The 21,589-nt window shown below is 43.1% G+C and overlaps 1 protein-coding gene across 6 annotated transcripts in view; it reads left to right on the forward strand.

Annotated features, from left to right (window-relative positions):
- Positions 1 to 21,589, forward strand: part of PBX1 (PBX homeobox 1) — a 696,336-nt gene that overhangs the window by 239,161 nt on the left and 435,586 nt on the right. For 5 of the 6 annotated variants that reach the window (XM_060232594.1, XM_060232592.1, XM_060232596.1 and 2 more), the window contains exons 3-5: positions 2,224 to 2,474; positions 9,758 to 9,948; positions 14,416 to 14,551. In XM_060232594.1, coding sequence (XP_060088577.1) covers positions 2,224 to 2,474; positions 9,758 to 9,948; positions 14,416 to 14,551 — 578 coding nt within the window. The remainder of the gene's footprint in view (positions 1 to 2,223; positions 2,475 to 9,757; positions 9,949 to 14,415; positions 14,552 to 21,589) is intronic. The other variant, XM_060232593.1, reaches the window with a different exon arrangement.

Genomic DNA, 21,589 nt, shown 5'->3' on the forward strand with positions numbered 1-21,589 from the left:
GGTCTCTTTCAGTTGGAAATCGATTGTAAAAGCAGGAGATCTCCAGGCCCCACCTGGAGGTTGGCAACACTTAAACATTTGACTCTTCAGTCAAATCTGGACTCTTTTTTTTGTCTTTTAATATTATTGTATTGCAATTTTTTCAACAGACAAAATCAAACCAAACAACAAAGAGACAGCAATATTTCCATATGGGGGACAGCACAATCTCTCCAGAAGCATAAAAGCAAATACAAGATAAATTGAAAATATGGTGTGGTTAGCAGTCATTTTGTAGAAAAATAGGTGGTGGAGCTCATCCAGGGATTGTTATGCAGCTGCACATACTATTCAATGGACAAGGAGGTGGAACTCTCAGGAGGAGGAGGAGGAACTCTCAGGAAGAGGAGGTGGAACTCTCCGCAAAGTGCAGGAGCTGTGCTCCTGTGAGCTCCCACTGAATCTGAGGTCTGGGTGATAGTTGTAAAATCCAGACTTTTAAGCATGGTTTCCAGCTACTTTTTCTTCTGAGACAATTTGTTATTATTGTTTTAAGCAAGTATTTCTCAGTTTAATTTTAAAAAATTATGTGTTCATGCCGAGGTTACTGAGGTATTGAAAGCTAGTTTAACCTCTGTAGGTTCATGACTCCTTTTGAGGGGAAACATAAATATTGCTCTCATGTATGATTACTGATTCTGAGGATTCTCCTCCCCAACTTTCTTGCTTTAAGTTGTAATAGTATTAGCTCGTGACTGTGGGAAAAGGCGTTCAGTGTCTATTTTAATAAATACTTTTAATAAATAAAAGATTTCCATGAGTTAATGCCATGTCTATGTACTGATAATTATCAAGTGAAATTTTTTAATTAAGAAAACCCTAACAATCAGGACATTTTTTTTTTCATTCACAGGGCACGTTTTTGGAGTCTTGAGTGGGGATTGAGGGGGTCAGCATGCCAGTCATTTATTCATTTAACTGTTTATACCCCACCTTTCCTCTTGGGTCAAGGAGGGGCTTGAGTACCTGTCGTTTGTCTGCAGTTAAATCAAATAGTTAATCAAAATTAGGTAATCAAATATTCCTGTTAAAAATGGTTAGATATTCCTTGCAGGCACTGTAAATGTGACTTCTTCCTTTTTAGTTATTAATTAATGATGTGGTGTCATTTGCTAGCATCAGCAGAAGCGGGTGAGCTTACTCCATCCTGCAGTGTGGGAAAACCGAGCAGCATTACAAAAAAATTCTCATCTTAGCTATTTGCATATAACTGCTAGTATCTCCACGGAGGAAGAACTGGCCCTGCTGTATACTTAGCACAGTTGCCTAGACAAACTGGCCTTTATAATTAGTAGATGCTGTTACTCCACTTTTTAATTTTTTTTCTTTCGGACCTGAAGGCTGATTCCTCGTGCTCCAGCTTAGAAGCCGGGGGGGAGAACTATTCACTGAATCATTTACAGTGATAGAAAATGTACTAAATGTGGTTTTAAAATAATGAGAACTCATTACCATTTTCAGACGGTAATTTCATTGTTTCACAACCTACAGTTAACTGTTTTGTCTTGTTTGTTTGTTTCTTTTGCAATTAACATAAGTGGCAAACCTGTTGATGACTTTAGGAGGGGGAGGGGGGGGAGAGATGCAAGATACATGCCATGTGTCAGAAGCCAAATGTTAGAAAGGCTTTTGCAGATGAAGTAAATGAATTATATAGCAGGCCGAGAAGAACCTGCACTCATGGGAAGGGGAGCTGCCGCACTATGTTTTAATATAATATAAAGTGTGTTTCAAGTACAAGCATCATGGCTTTCTTCTATAAAGAGTAGCAGGATCTCCAGCTCCAGTACAGACACATGGGGGTGTGTTTACACTACACTAAATAATACCTTTTGCAGTTGGATGTTTGCTATTCTTACATAGTAAAAATCCAGTTGCACAATGCATTATTTGGTGTAGTGTGAACTACAATTGAGTTGTATCCAGCCAACCTTTTCTGCTAGTAAAAAGGGAGAAAGGGACCCCTTTGATCGCCAGAAAAGGCTATGCTGTGGATCATTGACCTGCATGTACAAAAGCCATGCGAGGTAGGAGTTGTGATAAATGGGGGGAGGGGGGATGAATTGGCTGAGATTTAGTCAAAAAGCTGGCTTGATCCATTTCATTGTTAGGACATAACCCTAGAGGAGCCGTTGCTTTGTTCCATGTATTAATCTGCCCATTTCTCTCTTCTGTCTCACACAGTGTTGAGTATTCGAGGGGCTCAAGAGGAAGAACCAACAGACCCACAGCTGATGCGCCTGGACAACATGCTCTTAGCAGAAGGGGTAGCGGGACCTGAGAAAGGAGGGGGTTCGGCAGCAGCGGCGGCGGCAGCGGCAGCATCTGGGGGTGCTGGATCAGACAATTCTGTGGAGCATTCTGACTACAGAGCAAAGCTTTCTCAGATTCGACAGATTTACCACACCGAGTTGGAGAAATATGAACAGGTACCAGTCTTGTGCGTGGTCCCATGGATGAGGTGGTAGACCTGATTTCCACTTTATCCATTGTGTTGTTGGGCAGAGAAAGAGAGGGGGGGGTATTTTTGCTGCATTGTATACTTCAGTGTACTGCAATACTGCAATGTTGTGTTTACAGTTTTTATAGCTTCCCAATAAACAAAGTCTCCCTGCATATAGAAGGAGCATATTGAAAGAAGGCCAAATGGAACCCCTTCTCTTTGACATTCGGATTTTCTATGGACAAGTAGTTTAGGTCATGGAGAGAGCATCCCAGCAGCTAACCAAGCTGCCCTACTTGATGCATAATACTTAATTTGCCTGTGATGGTATCAGAGATGGTACCAATTTGATATTTAATATGCCCAGTCTCTTGTTTAAGCTATTTGTTGCTATTTGTGCTGAGCCACAGTGTGTGCAACATTAGCACACCAGTACAACATTTACCAAGGCAGTGGGATCTCAGGAGTCTGGAGTGCTAACAGTGAGAGCCAACTTTGGTGTAGTGGTTAAGAGTGGCAGACTCCAATCTGGAGAACAGGGTTAGAGTCCCTCCTCCTCCACATATAGCCAGTGGGGTGGCCTTGGGTCAGTCACAGTTCTCTCAGACCTGTTCTCTCATCCCCACCTACCTCACAGGGTGCCTGTTGAGGGGAGAGGAAGGGAAGGAGATTGTAAACTGCTCTGAGACTCCTGAATGAAGGGTGGAGTATAAATCCAACTCTTCTTCTAAAAGTGCATGCAAAGCAGCTGAGAGCCTGGGTTAACTGAGGCACTGGGTGCATAAAGTGACATGACCCAATAGCATAACATTTAAATCAGGCCTAACATATTTGGTGCCAAGAAAAGCTTTACCACTTCAGTTAAACAGGGCCTTCCGTGATCCTGGGCCAGATGTCAGCTCCCTGCTATAAAGCAAATGTCCTAGCTGGAGACTTGGGTTCACATCCCTGTTGAACCATGGCATGTCTTGTGTGGTCTTGGATCAGTAACTTTTTTCTTATCCCGCTTTATTTTAGGAAGAGATTATTGCAGGAGTGGCCAAATGAAAATAAGAATGTGATCAATCGCTAGCTCAAAAGGTTGTTCTGTGGATTTATTAGACATGGAACATTCTTTTAGGGCAAGCTTTATTTCTAAATATTTTTAAACAGCTTCTCATTGAACCCAAATAATGCTGTGTGCCTAATATCTCCAATCTGAAACACTAGTCAGTTGAGTTCTGTCTTACAGGGGTCTCTGTGTAACATCCTATTTAAATCCACCTCTTACTGAAGGAGAGAAAATGAGAAAGATTAGTATTAATTATCCTGTTTGTTTGTTTGGTTGCTTGTTTGTTTTTGTAGGCTGATATTCTGCTCTTTCCCCGTAAACAGACTCAGGGCAGATCACAACATAGTTGGTCCTGGACGGGGCTTTCCTTGAGTGCCTAATCTGGCCAGATGTTCTCATTACCCTCTGACCACAGTTACATGATTGCATCACTACTACCAGGGGTCATTTCTTAGAAAAAGAGGTGCTAGAGCTCAGCACAGCTCATTTGAATAACTCATTTGCATGTGCCACACATCTGTAACATCACTAGAAGGCATACTAAAGTATATCAGCTCAGCATCTACCTTTATTTTATTTTATTTAGTGGACTTATATCCCGCCCTTCTCACCGAAGTGTCTCTACCTTAAAATGCTTCTTGAATTATAATCATCATAACAAAACCTTATTCCCGTCATAGTTTTTAAATCACATTCTCCTATGTGGCCACAGTGGAATGATGAAGATTTCCATCTGTCTGCTTTATATGTTTTGGTTATTTTCCCATTTTTTTGTTGGGGGAGGGCGGGCTTTTAGAAAGTGTGTCAAATCTTAGAGTTCGACAAAATTCTCACAGGGGGTTTGAACTATGGAGCCCAGAATCAAGTGGGGAAGGGGGTAAGAAAGAAAGAACACAATACAATTTAGAGGCTCTGGAGCTCTGCTCCTGTGATCTCCTGCCCAAAATGAAGCCTGACTACCACTAAAATGTGTTTTATATGATGTAGTTACGTGGCCATGAGGTATCTAACCTGCCACAGCCTGAGCAAGTTCAGAACACAGTTTTCCTGCGTGTACACTGAGCTCGCTCTCTTAATCTCAGAACCATGTTAAAAAAGCATGGGGAGATCAAAGACCAGTTGGTTTGGCTTTGTATAGCAAGTAGATCTGCCTACAGCTGTTTTATGGTTTTGGACGTAAGGAGGTCTCAACTTGCCGTTAGCTTGTTTGCTGCCTTTAGGCAGTCTAGTTCAATAACCAGCCTTTTAAACTCAGCATCTCACCTTGGCTGACCAAAAAGCTGCGGGAAGTAGCGAAATCTCTGTCGGATTTGGCCTGTGGTTAATTGGCAAGAGCTGGGCCCCTAGAAACTTGGAATGTGAACTTGTGGCAGCATTATGCCTTCAGCATCTTTAACCTCAGTTGTTGCTTGTTTGCCCTTTTCATGATGGGAGCCATGATGGCATTTTCCATCTCTGTGGCTATAATGATTATTACCGAGCATGCATCTGAAGCTATCATATACCAAGGCAGACCCCTTCATCTATCACAGTCAGTATTCACTACTCTGCCTGTCAGAGGCTCTCCAAGATCTCGGTCAGAGGTCTTTCACATCATCTGCTACCTGATTCTTTTGCCTGGAAATGGCAGGGATTGAAACTGGGACCTTCTACACGCAAAACAGATACTCTGTCACTGAGCCAGGACCTTGTCCTATCATTATCAGACACAAATCCAAACTTGCTAGTGGCAAGTGTCCTGTTTTAGGCTTGGAATTGGTCGATCTGTGTCATCCCTGAAACTGTGAGAACTACTCTGCTGAAGGGCCAAACTACAGAAGTTTTACATAAGGTTCCCTAGACCTGACTTTCTTTCCCTGCAACTACAAAGTGGCTGTAGAGAATGTTATTTTTACAGCCTACAGGAGCCTGGTTCAGTTTGAGACTGTAATGCCGGAGAGGGGAGGGGGCACGGGGCCTCTGCCTTCCTCCCCGCACCATTTTTACTGAACTCAGTTGACCTCAGTGGAGAGTTACTTAGAGCTCCATGTGATGTGTTCCAAACATGGGCAGCTCCACAGTCACACACACACAAAATCATGTTGCTTGTCCATAAGTGATTGGCTGATAGAGATTAGACTAGGGCAGGGGTGGCCAAACTTGCTTAATGAAAGAGCCACATAGAATAAACCCGCTTGCGGGGGGGGGGGGGCGGTAATATAAATCAACAAAACCAATAAATAAATAAACATCAGATGTTTGAGAGCTGCAAGACATCAACAAATATTATACACGTTTTTATTAAAACTCTTAGTACTTTTGCACAGAAAGATAAAATACATATGTATGCACTTTAGAACACGACCATTCTAGAAGGAGGCTTTTTTAAAAAAAAAGAAAAGCAGGGAATAACAGTCCTCGTATGACCAGCAAAGGGAAAGGTTAGGGAATTATTGTTTTGGCACCAGTGGGAGAAGGAAACACGCATGTACCATATAATCAGTGACCACTGTTTGCATCATTATGCATCTCTCTCTGCCTTGACACCAAGGTTAGTAAATGCAGTTCCTACAAGAGCTATGAAATTAAAGGGGAACCCTGCAGCACCCTCTTTAATTCCATACCTCCTTCCCAGTGGGTTCCTCAGCTCTTGCGCTCTCTTTCCCTGCTTTAGGTCTCCAGGCAACCTCTGGTAGAGGAGAGCTTGCAAGCCTGCCTATTTTTCCTCTCCTTCCCTGCTTCACACATGGCAGAAATTGTCACCTACCTATGGGGTCAGCATTCAGAGGTCCCAATGCTAGGCACTTACTGAGGTCCCAATGCTAGCCACACTTGCTTGAGAGTAAGCCTGCATTAAGTTCCTCCTTGACCTCCAGGAGCTGCATAATATGTGTGAAAGAGCTGCATGTGACTCCTGAGCCACAATTTGGCCACTCCTGGACTAGGGGTAGCAATGGAATTAGGTCTTTGCTAGAGCACTGACTAGTGAAATAATGCGGGATAATAAGCACCATGGAGCAGCAACCAAGATGGGCAAAACTCAGCTTTACTGGTGGGCCTATGTTGGAGGTAACATAGGAAATAATGGTGAGGGACTCTTCTTCCTCTTGACCTCTGCTAAGCAGCAAGGACAATTTACCGCTTTCCAGTCTATCTTCCTAACCACTGCTATTTATAGAATCATAGAATCATGGAGTTGGAAGGAACCCCTAGGGTCCTCTAGTCCAACCCCCTTCACAAAGCAGGAAATTCACAAATAGAGGCTCACCTGGCATCACCAGCCCTTATCTTGGCAGTGAAACCTGCTTAGCCCATTGCCCTCCATCATCCACAGTGCTTCCTGTTGATAGATCCAGGTGGGCAACCGTGTTGATCTGAAGCGATAGAACAAAGTTGGAGTCCAGTAGCACCTTTAAGACCAACAAAGTTTTATTCAGAATGTAAGCTTTCATGTGCATGCACACTTCCTCAGAAAATGAAATGGGGTGTAGTGAGCAGAGTTATATATAGCTGGTGGCAGTGATTAAGCATGCAAAATAGTGTGTTGGACAACAGCAAAGTCAATAAACGTGTCAGAATTGAAGAGTGATGGTGCTTCCTGTTGTTAGTCAGGTAATACCTCCACTTCTGTAAGAGGATCAAAGATCCAAAATAGATTTGTGCATTTGAGGGTGGAGGGCATTGTTGTTATTAAAACATCATTTTTTTGTTATATTTGTTACGCGTATTCATATGCTGAACATCTCTTGGCTTGAAAACCCTACAGGGTCACCATAAGTCAGATGGGACTTGATGGCCAAAAAACAAAAAGTGGGCCGTGGCTAGCCCTTGAAACCGGTGCTTGCAAGCCTTCAAGAAGACAGGCAGTCATGCATTACAGGCATCAGCATGCATTTGGCAGCTGAAGAAGGCAAGCGGGGTTGCCCAGTGGTCAGCAGCTCACATTTATTTACTTCAACGAAAGCAAAACAGGAAGCTGTACAACAGCATGGGCAGAAGGAGGAGTTTGGCACCCCTCTAAGATGAGGAAGTTAAAGAGAGGGCGCAGAGGCAGGTGTTGCCGCTGCTGCTTTCAGGAAGACAGGCAAGGCTATTTACATTTCAAAAGCTGCAAGAGATGAGCTCACAGATCTCCCACTGTCTCGTCTTCTTTGGCCCGGAGGCCTCAATCTTCAGGAGCATTTACTGTTGCTTTTTTAGAGGCCCTTTGTTTCTGTCAGGAAAGCATCATCGACTCATCAGCAAAATAAACTGTCTGCCTTGAGCACTCACTGAGCCCATCCAAGTGTGATCCATTTATGGTTGTACCTCATAGGGCGCTTTCACAAACACTAAATAACCTACTTTCAGTCCACTTTCCATTCGCTTTGCAACTGGATTTTACTGTGTGAAATGGCAAAATCCACTTGCAAGTGGTCACTAAGGTGGATTGAAGCTGCATTATTTAGCATGTGTGAAAACAATAGAGACTCAATGCTCCTATACCAGGGGCGGCCAGACTGCAGCTTGGGAGCCACATGTGGCTCTTTCACACATATTGTGTGGCTCTTGAAGCCCCCATCACTCCCCCCCACAAATGCACAAATCTATTTTGGATCTGATGTGCAAATCCTGTATTTTCTTCTCTTTGTTTCTCTCTTTCAGCTCAGTCCAAACCAAGGGCAATACTTTTTCACAGGCACCTCCTCCAAACAAACTTTTTTTTAAGCCAGCTGTTGATTTCCATTCCCTACCGATCAAGTAACACAAGCAGTGTCTGTTGCATGTCTGCAAATGGTTTCCCTTTCAAGGGAATTGTTTCCAGGGCTTTTTTTGAGCAGGAACGCAGTCATCGGGTGTGTGGCCTAATACGCAAATGAATCGTTGCTGGACTTTTTCTACAAAAAGTCCTGTGTAAATCAATGGTGACGTCAGGGTGTGTGGCCTAGTATGCAAATGAGTTCCGACTGGGCTTTTTCTACAAAAAAAGGCCCTGATTGTTTCTATCTAGGAGGGGCTGTGGCTCAGTGGTAGAACATCTGCATGGCATGCAGAATATCCCAGGTTCAATTTCCAGCATCACCAGCTAAAAATATGAGGTAGTGGGTGTTATGAAAGACCTCTGCCTGAAACTCTGGAGAGCTGTTGCCAGTCTAAGTAGACAATGCTGACCTTGATGAACCAAAGGACATTAAGAATAAGGCAACTTCATATATGTTTGGTCAGTATCAGAAAAACTGACTGTGATCGCTGGAAGTATATTACTATTACCCAGTAGCAGCTTTTTTTTGCATATTAGGCTACACCTCCCTGATGTAGCCAATCCGCCAAAGCTTACAGGGTCTACTGTAAGCTCTTGGAGGATTGGCTACATCAGGGGGGTGTAGCCTAATATGCAAAGGAGTTCCTGCTACCAAAAAAAAAAAGCTCTGCTGTTTCCTGATTGGAAAGGTGACTGGTCCATCATCTGGTGACAGGAGGCAAGACTGTTTGGCCCACTTTAGGATAGTAATGTCAAGTCACAACTTTCCCTTGTGCACATATGCATGCTCACATGCTTGAATATGTATGTGCATTCTATCCATAAATAAGTGCTGGACCATCTTCTCCTTAACAGTGGCTCTATTGTGGCATCACTGTAATCCAGCAGTTTCAATTTCCTGCTCAAATACTGTAATTATACTTGTCAGGGCAATTATCCTGAAATTTCCATGGGCGCAAGTCTTTGCAATTTATTTTTTGTTGTTGATGGAATAAAATTATGAGCAACTGCAGCTGTAGATTCTTGTTCAAGCTGGTCGACTAGGGTGGAAGGGGGGACAAATGCACATTAAAAGCAGGGCTTTTTTTGTAGCAGGAACTCCTTTGCATATTAGGCCACACACCCCTGAATGTAGCCAGTCCTCCAAGAGCTTACAGTAGGTCCTGTAAGAAGAGCCTCATAAGCTTTTGGAGGATTGGCTACATCTGGGGGCGTGGCCTAATATGCAAAAGGAGTTCCTGCTACAAAAAAAGCTCTGATTAAAAGTAAAAGATTGTACCTGGTTTTAGATGTGGACTTCCAGTTTAGAAAGACAGTTCCCAAAAACATAGATTTCCATGGTCGTCCAGTGAGTTTGTGTGGACATCTTAAGATCGTGGCATGGGAAGAACTCTCCAGCAATAACAGGATGGGTTTTGCATTGTATTTGGTACCAGGTTGTGCAGCATCCCCAGACTTCTCTGGTCCTGAGGGTTTCTCCTTGCTCTTTCTCCTGTTGTCCCAGGCATGCAACGAGTTTACCACCCACGTCATGAATCTGCTGCGGGAGCAAAGCAGGACCCGACCCATCTCACCCAAGGAGATAGAGCGAATGGTCAGCATCATCCACCGCAAGTTCAGCTCCATCCAGATGCAACTCAAACAGAGCACGTGTGAAGCAGTCATGATCCTGCGCTCCCGATTTCTCGATGCGCGGTGAGCTTTGACCTCCAACATGTAAAAATAGCACTCAGTTCGTTTGCCTGAGGCAAGTAAAAAGAGTCACTTGCAGGTGACCAAGGAGGACATCTCTTGTATGTCGAGAGAGAGTTGGTTCCCTTTTTTCACAGTCTGTCTGCTAGGGTTGCCATCCCCAGGTGTGGGCAGGGGATCCCCCAATTTGGAGGCCCTCCCCCTGCTTAAGGGTCATCAGAAAGCAGGGGAAGAGGAAATGTCTGCTGGACACACCAGTATACATTATGGAGAATTGATCTGTGGGTATCTGGAGCTCGGGGGGCTGTTTTTTGAGATAGAGGCACCAAATTTTCAGCATAGCATCTGAAGCCTCTTTTCAAAACGCCCCCCAAGTTTCAAAGAGATTGGATTAGGGGGCCCAATTCTATGAGGCCCAAAAGAAGGTCCTCCTATTCTTTATTATTTCCAAATGGAAGGAAGGCATTTAAAAGGAGTGCGGTCCCTTTAAATGTGACTGCCAGAACTCCCTTCAGAGTTCAGTCATGCTTGTCACACCTTAGCTCCTGGCTGCACCCCCAAAGTCTCCTGGCTCCACCCACAAAGTCCCCAGATATTTCTTGAGTGGGACCTGGCAACTCTACTGTCTCCTAAGATGGTTATATATTAGCAGGTAGGTCAGCAACATACTTTGGTGGGCTGCAAGTCTTACAGACTTAGCCTTAAGGCTGCTCTGCTTTTTTTCTTTTTTCTTTAAAGAGGTATTGCACTATTTACATTTTTAACCTGGAGTGAACTGTTGCTAAAGGGAAGTAGCCAGCCTTGACAGGGATGAAGTCTGGTGAGCGAAATGATTGTTTTCCAGCATGAAATCAGCCATCAAGCTTGATCAGGAACTTAATCATCACAACTAGGATTGAGATAGAAAGTAAGGTGGAAGGAGCCTGGCTGTCCCTCCTTAATTGATTGGATTAGGAAAGTTTAGAAGATGCTTTATATGATTAAATCACCTTCACTTTATATATGGTTAAATTAAATGTGAGGAACGGCTTATTACTTTAAATTCATTGCATAAGAAATTAACAGCACATATGCATTACTTCGAATCTGTGTTTTGCTCAAAATGCTAATAACGCCGGCATTTTTATTTTGTGAGTTATTGCATTGCAATGTCAGTATTCCACTCGTACGGCAATAGTACAAAGAACTCAGCTGAGCAATCCCGCTCAGGCAAGATACACATTGCAAAGCCGTTTCAGCTAGATGCAGAGGAAGCAGGAACAATGTTTGGATAAATAGTTATCCAATAAACCTCTAGAGAAGATCTGCATAAACCCCTAGAGAAGACCTTGCATGCTGCTTAGTTAGCAGATCAGCAGGTGATCATGCAGCATGACTAGTCCCTGTAGTCATCACCAATGTTCCCTCTAAGCTGCAGAGTCTTGTGAGCAAAAATTCTTCTTTGTGAACTACTGGCATTACGGTTTGTGGGCTACTGCATCAGTTAGTGTGCTCTGGGATCATCCTTCCTGAACTAAGACAAAAAAGTGTGATAGCTGGAGGCTAAAAATCTGTGAGCTAACTCAGCTTAGAGGGAACACTGGCCATCACACGATGGGGCTTCAGCTCCTACTTAAATAGCTGCCAGGCAATGCCTATGATGCCAGTGAGAGCCCTGCATTGTGCAGTTCTGGCTCCTTGTTCTGGATGGGGGAAAAGAGGCAGCTGACTTTTGCAGAAGCCATTATCGTATATCTGGGAGTCTGCTGTGTCACCCAGTTGAGTCCCAATCACTTGAACATGGAGGGCACCGTCAACATGTGTTGTCACTGGAACCATAACCTTTTGCCTTTCTCCAGAGCCAGTAGCTAAAGACATGGATTAGGGTCTTAAATCACCATGATTTTCAGATATGTTCCAGCTGGGAGGGAACAGCTGAAATGAAAGAAAGCTTCAGAATATTGCAGACCTGGTCTTGACATGAATTAGATAGTAGAGTCCGAAGATGGTTGAATGTACCTTTCTTACAAAACCAGCCTGAAAATTCTAGAGCGGGGGTGGCGAAACTGTGGCTCGGGAGCCACATGTGGCTCTTTTACACTTATTGTGGGACTCTTGGGGGAAAAAAAACGACCCTGTTGGCTGCCTTAGAGAAGGTATTTTTCTCTTTAAATTACTTTAAATTCTCCAAGCTGGTGGCTTGGAGAATGCATTTAAATTTAAAGTTGCTTTCTTTCTACCTCCCCTTCCTCCCCATCCATTTTCCTTCCTTCCTTCCTTCCTTCCTTCCTTCCTTCCTTCCTTCCTTCCTTCCTTCCTTCCTTCCTTCCTTCCTTCCTTCCTTCCTTCCTTCCTTCCTTCCTTCCTTCCTTCCTTCCTTCCTTCCTATGTTTATTGTATGTGGCTCGTATCTTAAGCAAGTATGGCCAGCCCTGTTCTAGAGCTTTCCAGCTTGGATTAAAAGCTAAGAGGAGGAACTTGATAAATATTTATAAAATTATGCATGGGGTGGAGAGAGTAGGGAGAACTTTTTCTATCTCTCCCCTACTACTAGACTTTGGGGTCACTCAAAATAGTTGATTGGCAACAGATTCACTGTGGGGAAGAGGAAAGACAATTTACTCAATGAATAGTTCATTTGGGGATTTGGCTGCCAGTGGATGGAGTGATGGCCAGAAGCACAGATGACTTTAAAAGATGATTAGACAGTTCCATAGAGGAAGGGAGGTCCATCAGTGGCTGCCAGCTATGATGACTGCATCAGTCAGCCTCTGAATTCCATGCTAGACAACAACAACAGGGGAAGTCTGTGACCCCTCTGCCTGTTTATTTGGCCTCCCAGGACAACTGGTTGGTCATGGTGTGAAACAGAATACTAGATAGACCACTGCCCTGATCCTGCAGACCCTATTACATTTTTATGGTATTATAGCTGACGAGATCAGTTAGTGCTTAGTTTGTGAATCTTATTTATTTAAAACATTTTCATGGTGCCTTTCCACCGAATTAGGGTCCCTAAGCAGCAACTGTGAAACATAAAAAACTTTGCAATATTAAAACATTAAAACATTTTCAGTTTAAAATATTAAAACGGCATTTAAAATTGATAAAATAATTTGATCAAAACACATGAAGACACAACACAAAAAAAATATGGGAGAACAATAACAGTTACTGGGGGGAATGCAAACAAAAAGAGTCTTTACCCACTGACAGAAGACATTGATAGAGGGAGACAGATGAATTTCCCTGGGGAAGGGAGTACCAAAGTTTTGGTACTATGACCAAGATGGCCCTTTCTCTGGTTGCCACCCATCTAGCATCAAATGCCAAAAAACACCCAAAGCGGGGTTCCCAGAGTGAATGGGCAGGTTCATAGGTTGTCCTTAAGGTATGGCCTATTAGGCTTGACCTAGGAGCTACAGAGAAAGATCACAATGGGAATTGGTACAGCAGTATCCCAGCTTTGAAAAAGCCAGTGCTCTTTGATGCATGCCACAGCCCCTGCTGCCCCCATCCTACTGCCAGGAGAGGCACGGACCACACACGCCCAAGAGAAGAATTCAGACTGCTCCTGCTTGTGTGGAGCAGGCGCATCACATGCCCCTGCCATTTGGACAACCAGGCTGTACACCCTGCATGCGTTTCAGAGATTTGCTACTGGGAAGTTCCTGGTAGCTATTTAATCTGGTCCCAGCCCATCCTAAAATGAGGTCAGTATGGGCAGGACTCAGTGAGCAGATGTGCACATGTGATAGGAGGAGGTGTGGCTAGGTCAGACCAAATCTCTAATGTGATCGCACCCAGAGAGAATGCACACAAGATTAAGGGCTGCACCATGTATATGAAAGGGTCTCCCACTTTGTAATGAAAAGCAGCATTTAGAGACTTCCATCAAGAGTGGGGAAATGGCACTTGAGGAGGAGTACTAAACACTTCTCTGGCTTCTGTCCACTCCTCAAGTTTAGGAACAACAACATAGGAAAGTTGGCATCAATCAGAAAATATTCCCATGAAGAAAGGGTCAAGCATCCCTTCCCTCACTTCTCCAATCAAATCTCTAGCCCCCTAAGACTTCTTTTCATTTAAGATTAGCAACGTTGGCAGGGGTGGAATTCTAGCAGGAGCTCCTTTGCATATTACACCACACACCCCTGATGTAGCCAATCCTCCGAGAGCTTACAAGGCTCTTTTTTGTAAGCTCTCAGAGCATTGGCTACATAAGGGGTGTGTGGCCTAATATGCAAAGGAGCTCCTGTTAGAATTCCACCCCTGAACATTGGAAGAGAATGTGATATGCATCTGCAAGTCACGCAAAGTCCCTTTGGGACTCCCTGGAGGACAGTGAAAAGTTTCTTAGGCAGTTCATTTTAATTCTGTGAGGGCATCATGGGGTAGGGGAGCTGATACACATCTGGTGACTTCGGGTGGTAGTCCCTCTAAAGCAATTGTTCCTGGATCACGGATGCCAACTGTCTTTCATTTCTCCAGACGGAAGAGACGAAACTTCAACAAGCAAGCTACAGAAATCCTCAATGAGTATTTCTATTCCCACCTCAGCAACCCTTACCCCAGTGAGGAAGCCAAAGAGGAACTAGCCAAGAAATGTGGCATCACAGTCTCACAGGTAAGATCTACCACTCGCTGTGATATAGAGGTCGATCAGGTTTCTCTGTGTCTGGACCCTTTGCTGGTGTTGATTATGGAGACAGAGGGAATCAGCAGAAGCCTGCAGAAGGTTGTTTGCATAGGAAAGGAGGATCATAGTGGCTGGAAAATGGGCAAGGAGAAGACACAGTATGTTTTTTAGAAAGCACACACAGACACAGCAATATCCTTTATTGGCATTATAAAAGATAAAAGAAAAAGAAATCCGGAAATGAAGCATACACATGTAAAAACATTTTTCGTATTTCGATTCCACTCTGAAATAAGTTACGTTAAATTATCGTAAAACAGCTTCGTATAAGTAGAGCTGTTTGGAGCGACTTTGCCGCAGTTTCAGTAATGTTGTTGGCAGTGTTATTTAACAGAAAAGCAATTTGTGCATATCAGGTAAATCTGAAATACTTCCAAGAATTGGTGATAAAATGCTGTGCCGTACATTGATGTAGTAACAGCATTCTAATAGCGTGTGGGACACTGTTTCGATGGCACCACTTTTTTAAAAGCAATATTGTGAGGTCAGCAACAAAGAGAAGCATGAACAAAAATCAAGTTGTTAAGAGTATTTGGAAAGTTCATTGCTGTAACCAAATACTAGTGAATTGTGTTCCACTGCGTTTTAACCATACGCTAGTGAACTGTGTTCCGTTTTCATGCCATGGATTATATGACACATACGAAATCAGGGCAAATGGTCCTTTCCTCAGGACCATGGTTTTCAACCATTTTCTTGGCAGGTCTCAGGTTTCCAGGAAGCTTCGAAGGGATTCCTGAAGGAGAAATTCAGAAACTTCCCCTGAAAGGCAGCTTGCCAGAGACTCATAGTCTTCCTCCGCAAAGCCCCATTGCAGTGAGATCAATGAGCTTGGCCAATGCAAATTGAGCACTGGTCCTGAAACATACCCCAGAATCTTTCATAAGACACAATGACTGTGGCAGACACAAAGGGATCCCTTGGTAGACAATGACACGGAACTTAGAAAGTTTGGAAACAACTCGTTGATTGTTCTGTAAATACCATGTGGTAGTGAGATGGGGAACGTCCATCTTACTGAGCTATGTCAACAGCAATCATTCTTATATGGACAGAACACCCTCTTCTGTTTCCTATCCACACCATTTGCTGTGTCTCCATATTATTTCCACATTCGTACAGTGGCAGGGGCACTGTTGAGCTGACTGGTTGGATATCAAGCCATTATCAATGTTAACTTTTAGTCAAAGTGCACTCATTTAGCCTGCCATGCTTTTTAAAAATAACTTTTTTTATTTTCTAAGGTTTTACATTACATAGAATATCCATACAAGTTTAAACATGGACAACACATAACTCATCCAATAGCAACAATAAAAGGAACATAATATATAGTCACTGTTAATAAAATGTTAATATAATAATAAGCCAATTTGGTGTAGTGGTTAAGTGCGCGGATTCTTATCTGGGAGAACCGGGTTTGATTCCCCGCTCCTCCACATGCATCTGCTGATGCCACCTTGGGTCAGCCACAAGTTCTCTCAAGCCTGTTCTGCTCAACAGCAGAACAGGGTGTCTGTTGTGGGGAGGGGAAGAGAAAGGAGATTGTAAGCCGCTCTGAGACTCCTTTGCTGGCGAAGGGCGGGGTATAAATCCAATCTCTTCTCTCTTCTTAAATATTATATATTTTCCAGGGATTGTTTTATTTTTTTTATAAACTCAATTTTTTTCAAAAAAGTTAGTTTCATATCTTGGGTTTTCAGCAGCTAAAATCTGATCAAAGCTTTCTCCTCCCTATGGCTAAATGTTTCCAGATTATATCTAACCATTGGGATTTCAAGGGATATTTATATTCAGCCTGCCATACTTGATTGCTCCTAGGAAAGGACCACAACTTTGCGGTGGGATTCATACTGATTTCATCCTGCCCAAAATCTCAGTCTCCTTGATAACGAAGTTGCTGAGACAGCTCCATGCTCAGCAAAACTGCATCGCAAACAGCTTAATTTATATTGTCTTGTATAGTGAAACACGTGTCCCCTTGAGTAAAGGGGCGAAAGAAAGCACTTTGACCTGAATTCCATAAAAACTTGCCTGTTGCTGGCTCTGGTCTGCTAATGCCTCTCAAATGACCATTTTTGTATCACTGTAGACCACTTTTTTGCTATTCACTTAATTGATACCACGTGAGACCCAGGTGACAACTTCTTAGATGAAGAAGGAATCAGCACCTGAGAGCTGTTGTCCAGTGTAATTTGGCTGGAGATTTCAGCCCACATGTATATCAAGTAAAACAACGTTTCTGAGCTAGTAGTGTTCATTCATTTTTTATTCTGCGCTTATCTTCTAACATGATATGATATCTGTATCATCATAAATGTGCTCCTATTCTAGTACAAAATTACTGATGAGACTGTTGAGTTACAGCAGATCTTGACAATCACACTTCTTGTTTCCTACCAAGTAAATCTCTTCAGTGAGAATTGTCAGCTAGACATGTATCTACTTAAATAGTCACTTCATCAGTCTTAGTTAACAGTAGCTCCATCTGTCCTATGTGCCTTGCTTTGTTTAAGAATAGGCCACACGGGACTGTCTAATTACTTTGGTAAAGTCAAGAGCTATTCTGCTTCAAGAAGTTCTCCTGACCTCTTTGGAAGGAATGAGACTTTTGCAAAGAATTTTCTAATGGGTTGTCCCTTCAAATGCATTACATCGACCACATCTTGTCTGCCTGTTTAAAAGGGATTGAAAGTTGCTTACATGCAAGTTACTCTTGAAGAATTCATACAGACCAGCGATCTTCAGCAACAGCCACTGAGATACAAACATGTGACAGGATATCATACTAGGTCAGAGTCCTGTGACAAGAGAATCAGGCAAAGTTATGACCTCAGTGGTGTCAATGCCAAGACCATGAGCAGCAGACCAAAAGAGCAAAGGGCTGGAAACTCAAGGAGGTGTTCCCAGTGGGAGGCACAAGCCAGGGCTGTGGAGAAATCTCTTCTTCCTTGAGTGACCCCATTTTGACGTCCTGGTGATCTGCTTAGATATGTGCAAAGAGAGGCATGAAGCATGACAAATTTGCTGTCTATATAGCAGATCTTTCCAAAAGACTGTTCAGTAAAGCCTCACAACCCAACAGGTTGTGCAGCTTCTTGAGTGTCCCGAACCATATGAAGACTGATGGTATGAACTCTTGCATCACATCCTGCCTCTGACTTAGATGTTACATCTTACCCAGGGGTCGTCTTGTAGGAAAAAGGGTACAGGAGCTCAGTAGCATATCTCATTTGTTTATGTCCCAGGATCTGTGTGCAGCGGGGAGAGAACTTCCCATTGCATGCAGACCCCGGCTGAAGGTTCAGGAGCTGTGCTCCTGTGAGCTCCTGCTGAATTGAAGCCCCGATCTTACCAGATATGCCCAATACTCACCTCCATATTCTTAGACAACTCTGATTCTCCAGTTTAACTGTGCAATCCTAATCAGATATGCCTTTCTAGATCCAATTAAAGTGAATGAATTTAGAAAGGCCTAACTCTGTTCAGTATTAGAACAAAGTTGCAGTCCAGTAGCACCTTTAAGATTTAAGTTTTATTCACAATGTAAGCTTCCATGTGCTAAAACTTACATTGTGAATAAACTTTGTTGGTCTTAAAGATGCTACTGGACTCCAACTTTGTTCTATGGCTTCAAACCAACACAGCTGCCCTCTTGGATCTGTTCAGGATTGTGTTGTTAATATCAGGGGAGGAGATTGAATGTGTCTATTGAGTGGTGAAGGGAAAGTATTCACCATATGCTCAGAGGTACTTTTTTAATACTTCAGGCACTTTTAATAATACTTTAGCAATTTTCTCTAAAATCGAAGTTATTGTGGTAGATCTCCTTGAGTCCCCATTTCAGACATTACAATGCTCAAAGAGTATGCCATTTGCATACAGTATTGGATACTTAAGGCCGAGATCAAAGGAACTCAGTATTCAGCATTCCTTTGCTCCTGTGGGTCTGGCTATAGCTATTTCTTCCAGTCAGTGTCCTTTCAATGTAGCACTGAATTCTTGTCAGCCTTTTCTGTAGCAATGAACCTGGATCAGTGTTGGCTGCAACCTTCAGAGCAAGATGTTTGGGAGCAAAAAATCAAGGCAGAAATTGAGCACGTGGGCCATAGCTGTTACAGGGGTACAGCTATATATACTGTCTATACTGCTAACATGGTGTGTAAGTTACAATGTGTCTTAACTTACAGTATCCACGATCCTTAAAGAACAGGTGAATAAGTTCGTAAATCTTTCATTAAAAGAAAGGGGCGTTTTTATCCCTGAATTTCTTTGGTGTTTTTTTAAAATGCCCTAGGGCAGGGGTGTCAAACTCATTTGTTATGAGGGCTGGATCTGACATAAATGAGACCTTGGAGGGCCGGGCCATGTGTGTTCCCATTAGGCAGCAGAGATAGGAACTTTATAAAGGACACAGACAATCACAATTAAAAAGGAGGAGCCAATGGAAAAAATAGGGGTTTTGCTCTGTAGCTCCTATCTGATTGAGCAAGCCTGGCAAAGCAAGCCATTATACAGAAGGAAGCAAGAGAGAGGGAGAAGGAAGCAGATGACAACCAGTTGTTCGGGGGCCTGATAGGAGCCCTCTGAGGGTCTAATTTGGCCACCAGGCCAGATGTTTGACACCCCTGCCCTAGGGCATACTGACTTGTCCTGTTGTTGCAGTTCACTTGAGTAATTTTGCTTGCATCCAATGCTTTCTCATTTCCATGTTTAATTTTCTTTTGACAACCAGCTATAGATTTTGAAAACTTGGTTATAAAAGCCACTCTAGTACATAATACTTACAGGATTGTATCCCAGTTGTTTTCCTCTTCATTTTACAGGATACTGACTGAGAATCTTCCCCTGTAACAGGATATTTTACCATCTTGTTTTAAGCATTATATTGACTAGGGATGTGCATTCGAACATTAATGAAATTTTGGGGGCATTATTATTGGTATTATACCAGCATCTGTTTGCTAAAAGTAATAACAATTGGTAATTCCCAGGCATTTTTGCAAGCATCCATAGTTCTGGTGCCTGCTGATTGCTTTTCAGAGTTACAGGAGGGAAGAATAGTGGGAGGGAAAGAATCCATCCGCAAACAGTGCAAATGACAGGGGCATTTTCCAGTCATGTGAGTTAACAGATCTTCCTGCCAAAGAGGATTGTGCATTTCCACTTATCCTTGCATCATCTCGCTGACTTCAAGAAGAGCTAGTTGCTTTTAAAAAAAAATCACTGTTCTTTTAGCTGGGCAGCGCAGTTTTCCTTCCTGTGTCCATAGGTTTCTTACCGAGTCTTCCATTACATGATAGAGAGCAGCAAGTTTCTCTCCGGTTTTTTGGTGGAGAAACACAAGGGGAAATGAAAGGGAGATGGAAGGACAGGTAGATGCTTTGCATTCGAACTCCGATGCTGTGCACGCCAGTTGGGAGCAGGGCCTACTTATGTCAGTGGGGTCAGGGTCACTGACACGGGGGAAATAGTGGGATGCAATTCCAGGGGGCTAAAAACTGAATGTGACATGTAGGGTGGGGTTCACACTACGCTAAATAATGTGTTTTGCAACTGGCAAATCACTCTCTCATTCTAGGGACAAGGCTTGTTACTGACCACCAGGCCTCAGATTCAGTGGGAGCTCACAGGAGCACAGCTCCTGAACCTTTCTGAGAGTTCCACCTCCTCCTTCTGAGAGTTCCACCTCCTTGTCCATTGAATAGTATTGCAGCCGCATAACAATCCCTGGATGAGCTCCACCACCAATTTTTTTTTACAAAATGACCCCTGTTGACCCCCCCCCACACACACACACACAGAGAGCGCTAGCCAACTCTTTAACACAAAATTACAGTGTCAGTGTTGAAACTTCATAACTTTATGCTAATAAAGGTACTGAGTGACTGAACTTTATTGACACACTTGGGATTTTCACCAGTTTACAATAGCCACAGTTGCTGGAATGTTTTTGAATTTATACTAGAAACAGGAAAATAGTAAAACAAAATATCTTTTCGCTGAGATGTATACTCAGATGCGCAGACAGATTAATTCTACAGTTTTATGCTTAAGGCAAAGTATTGAAACTTCTGAAACTCAGCTGTTTTACAATACCTTTTAAAATGCAGTGTGGCCAAATTATGCTCCTCCTCAGGCTGGTTCTCTGTGCCAGATCTCAGAACGGTCTAACAAATCGTCTGGATTTTATGAGTAAAAATTTTCAGAAATTATGATGGTAGGCCATTTGTTGCCCTTGGATCTTGACTTTTGGAACCCCTCTCATGGGCTTGTGGTTTCCTTTTCAAACACATTTCTCTATGAGGATTACCCACGCCATAATTTGTACATATTATATAAAGGTTATTTGTCTGGTCATTTACTGAACAAGGAGGGAATAATTCTGCCCTCACTACACCTCTCAATGTGAATGTTGTTCTTCACTGCTGCTTTGTACTATCAGAAAACGTGTGGCTTATTTAGGTATATGAAAGTAGAAGCTACCACAACGTGTCCCAGAAGCTCTGGCCTTATGGAAATTTAGAGAGGAAGGCAGGGTCTTTTTTTAAGCAGGAACTCACAGGAACACAGTTCTGGATGGCTTGGTGTCAGTGGGTGTGGCCTAATATGCAAATAAGTTCCTCTGGGCTTTTTCTACAAAAAAGTCCTGTGTAAAACAATGGTGATGTCAGGGGTGTGGCCTAATATGCAAATGAGTTCCTGCTGGGCTTTTTCTACCAAAAAAACCCTGGGGGAAGGTATCTTTTCCGTATTTCCAGTTTGAGCATCCCCTTTCACTAGTCCTTTATCCATAGATGGTGGTAACCTTGGGTTTCTTAATTTCATGCCTTGAGTCTCCCCTGCATTTTTCATGTTTGTATACTGGGCGGGTTAAGCCCACCTACCTTTCTAACATGTTTTTGGGTTCAACATGCCACTTATTGCTGAACCCACCTATTGTTGTTCGATGCGAGGGGAGCCTGC

Source organism: Heteronotia binoei, chromosome 2 (assembly GCF_032191835.1).
Source record: "Heteronotia binoei isolate CCM8104 ecotype False Entrance Well chromosome 2, APGP_CSIRO_Hbin_v1, whole genome shotgun sequence".
In the NCBI taxonomy this organism is placed as follows: domain Eukaryota; kingdom Metazoa; phylum Chordata; class Lepidosauria; order Squamata; family Gekkonidae; genus Heteronotia; species Heteronotia binoei.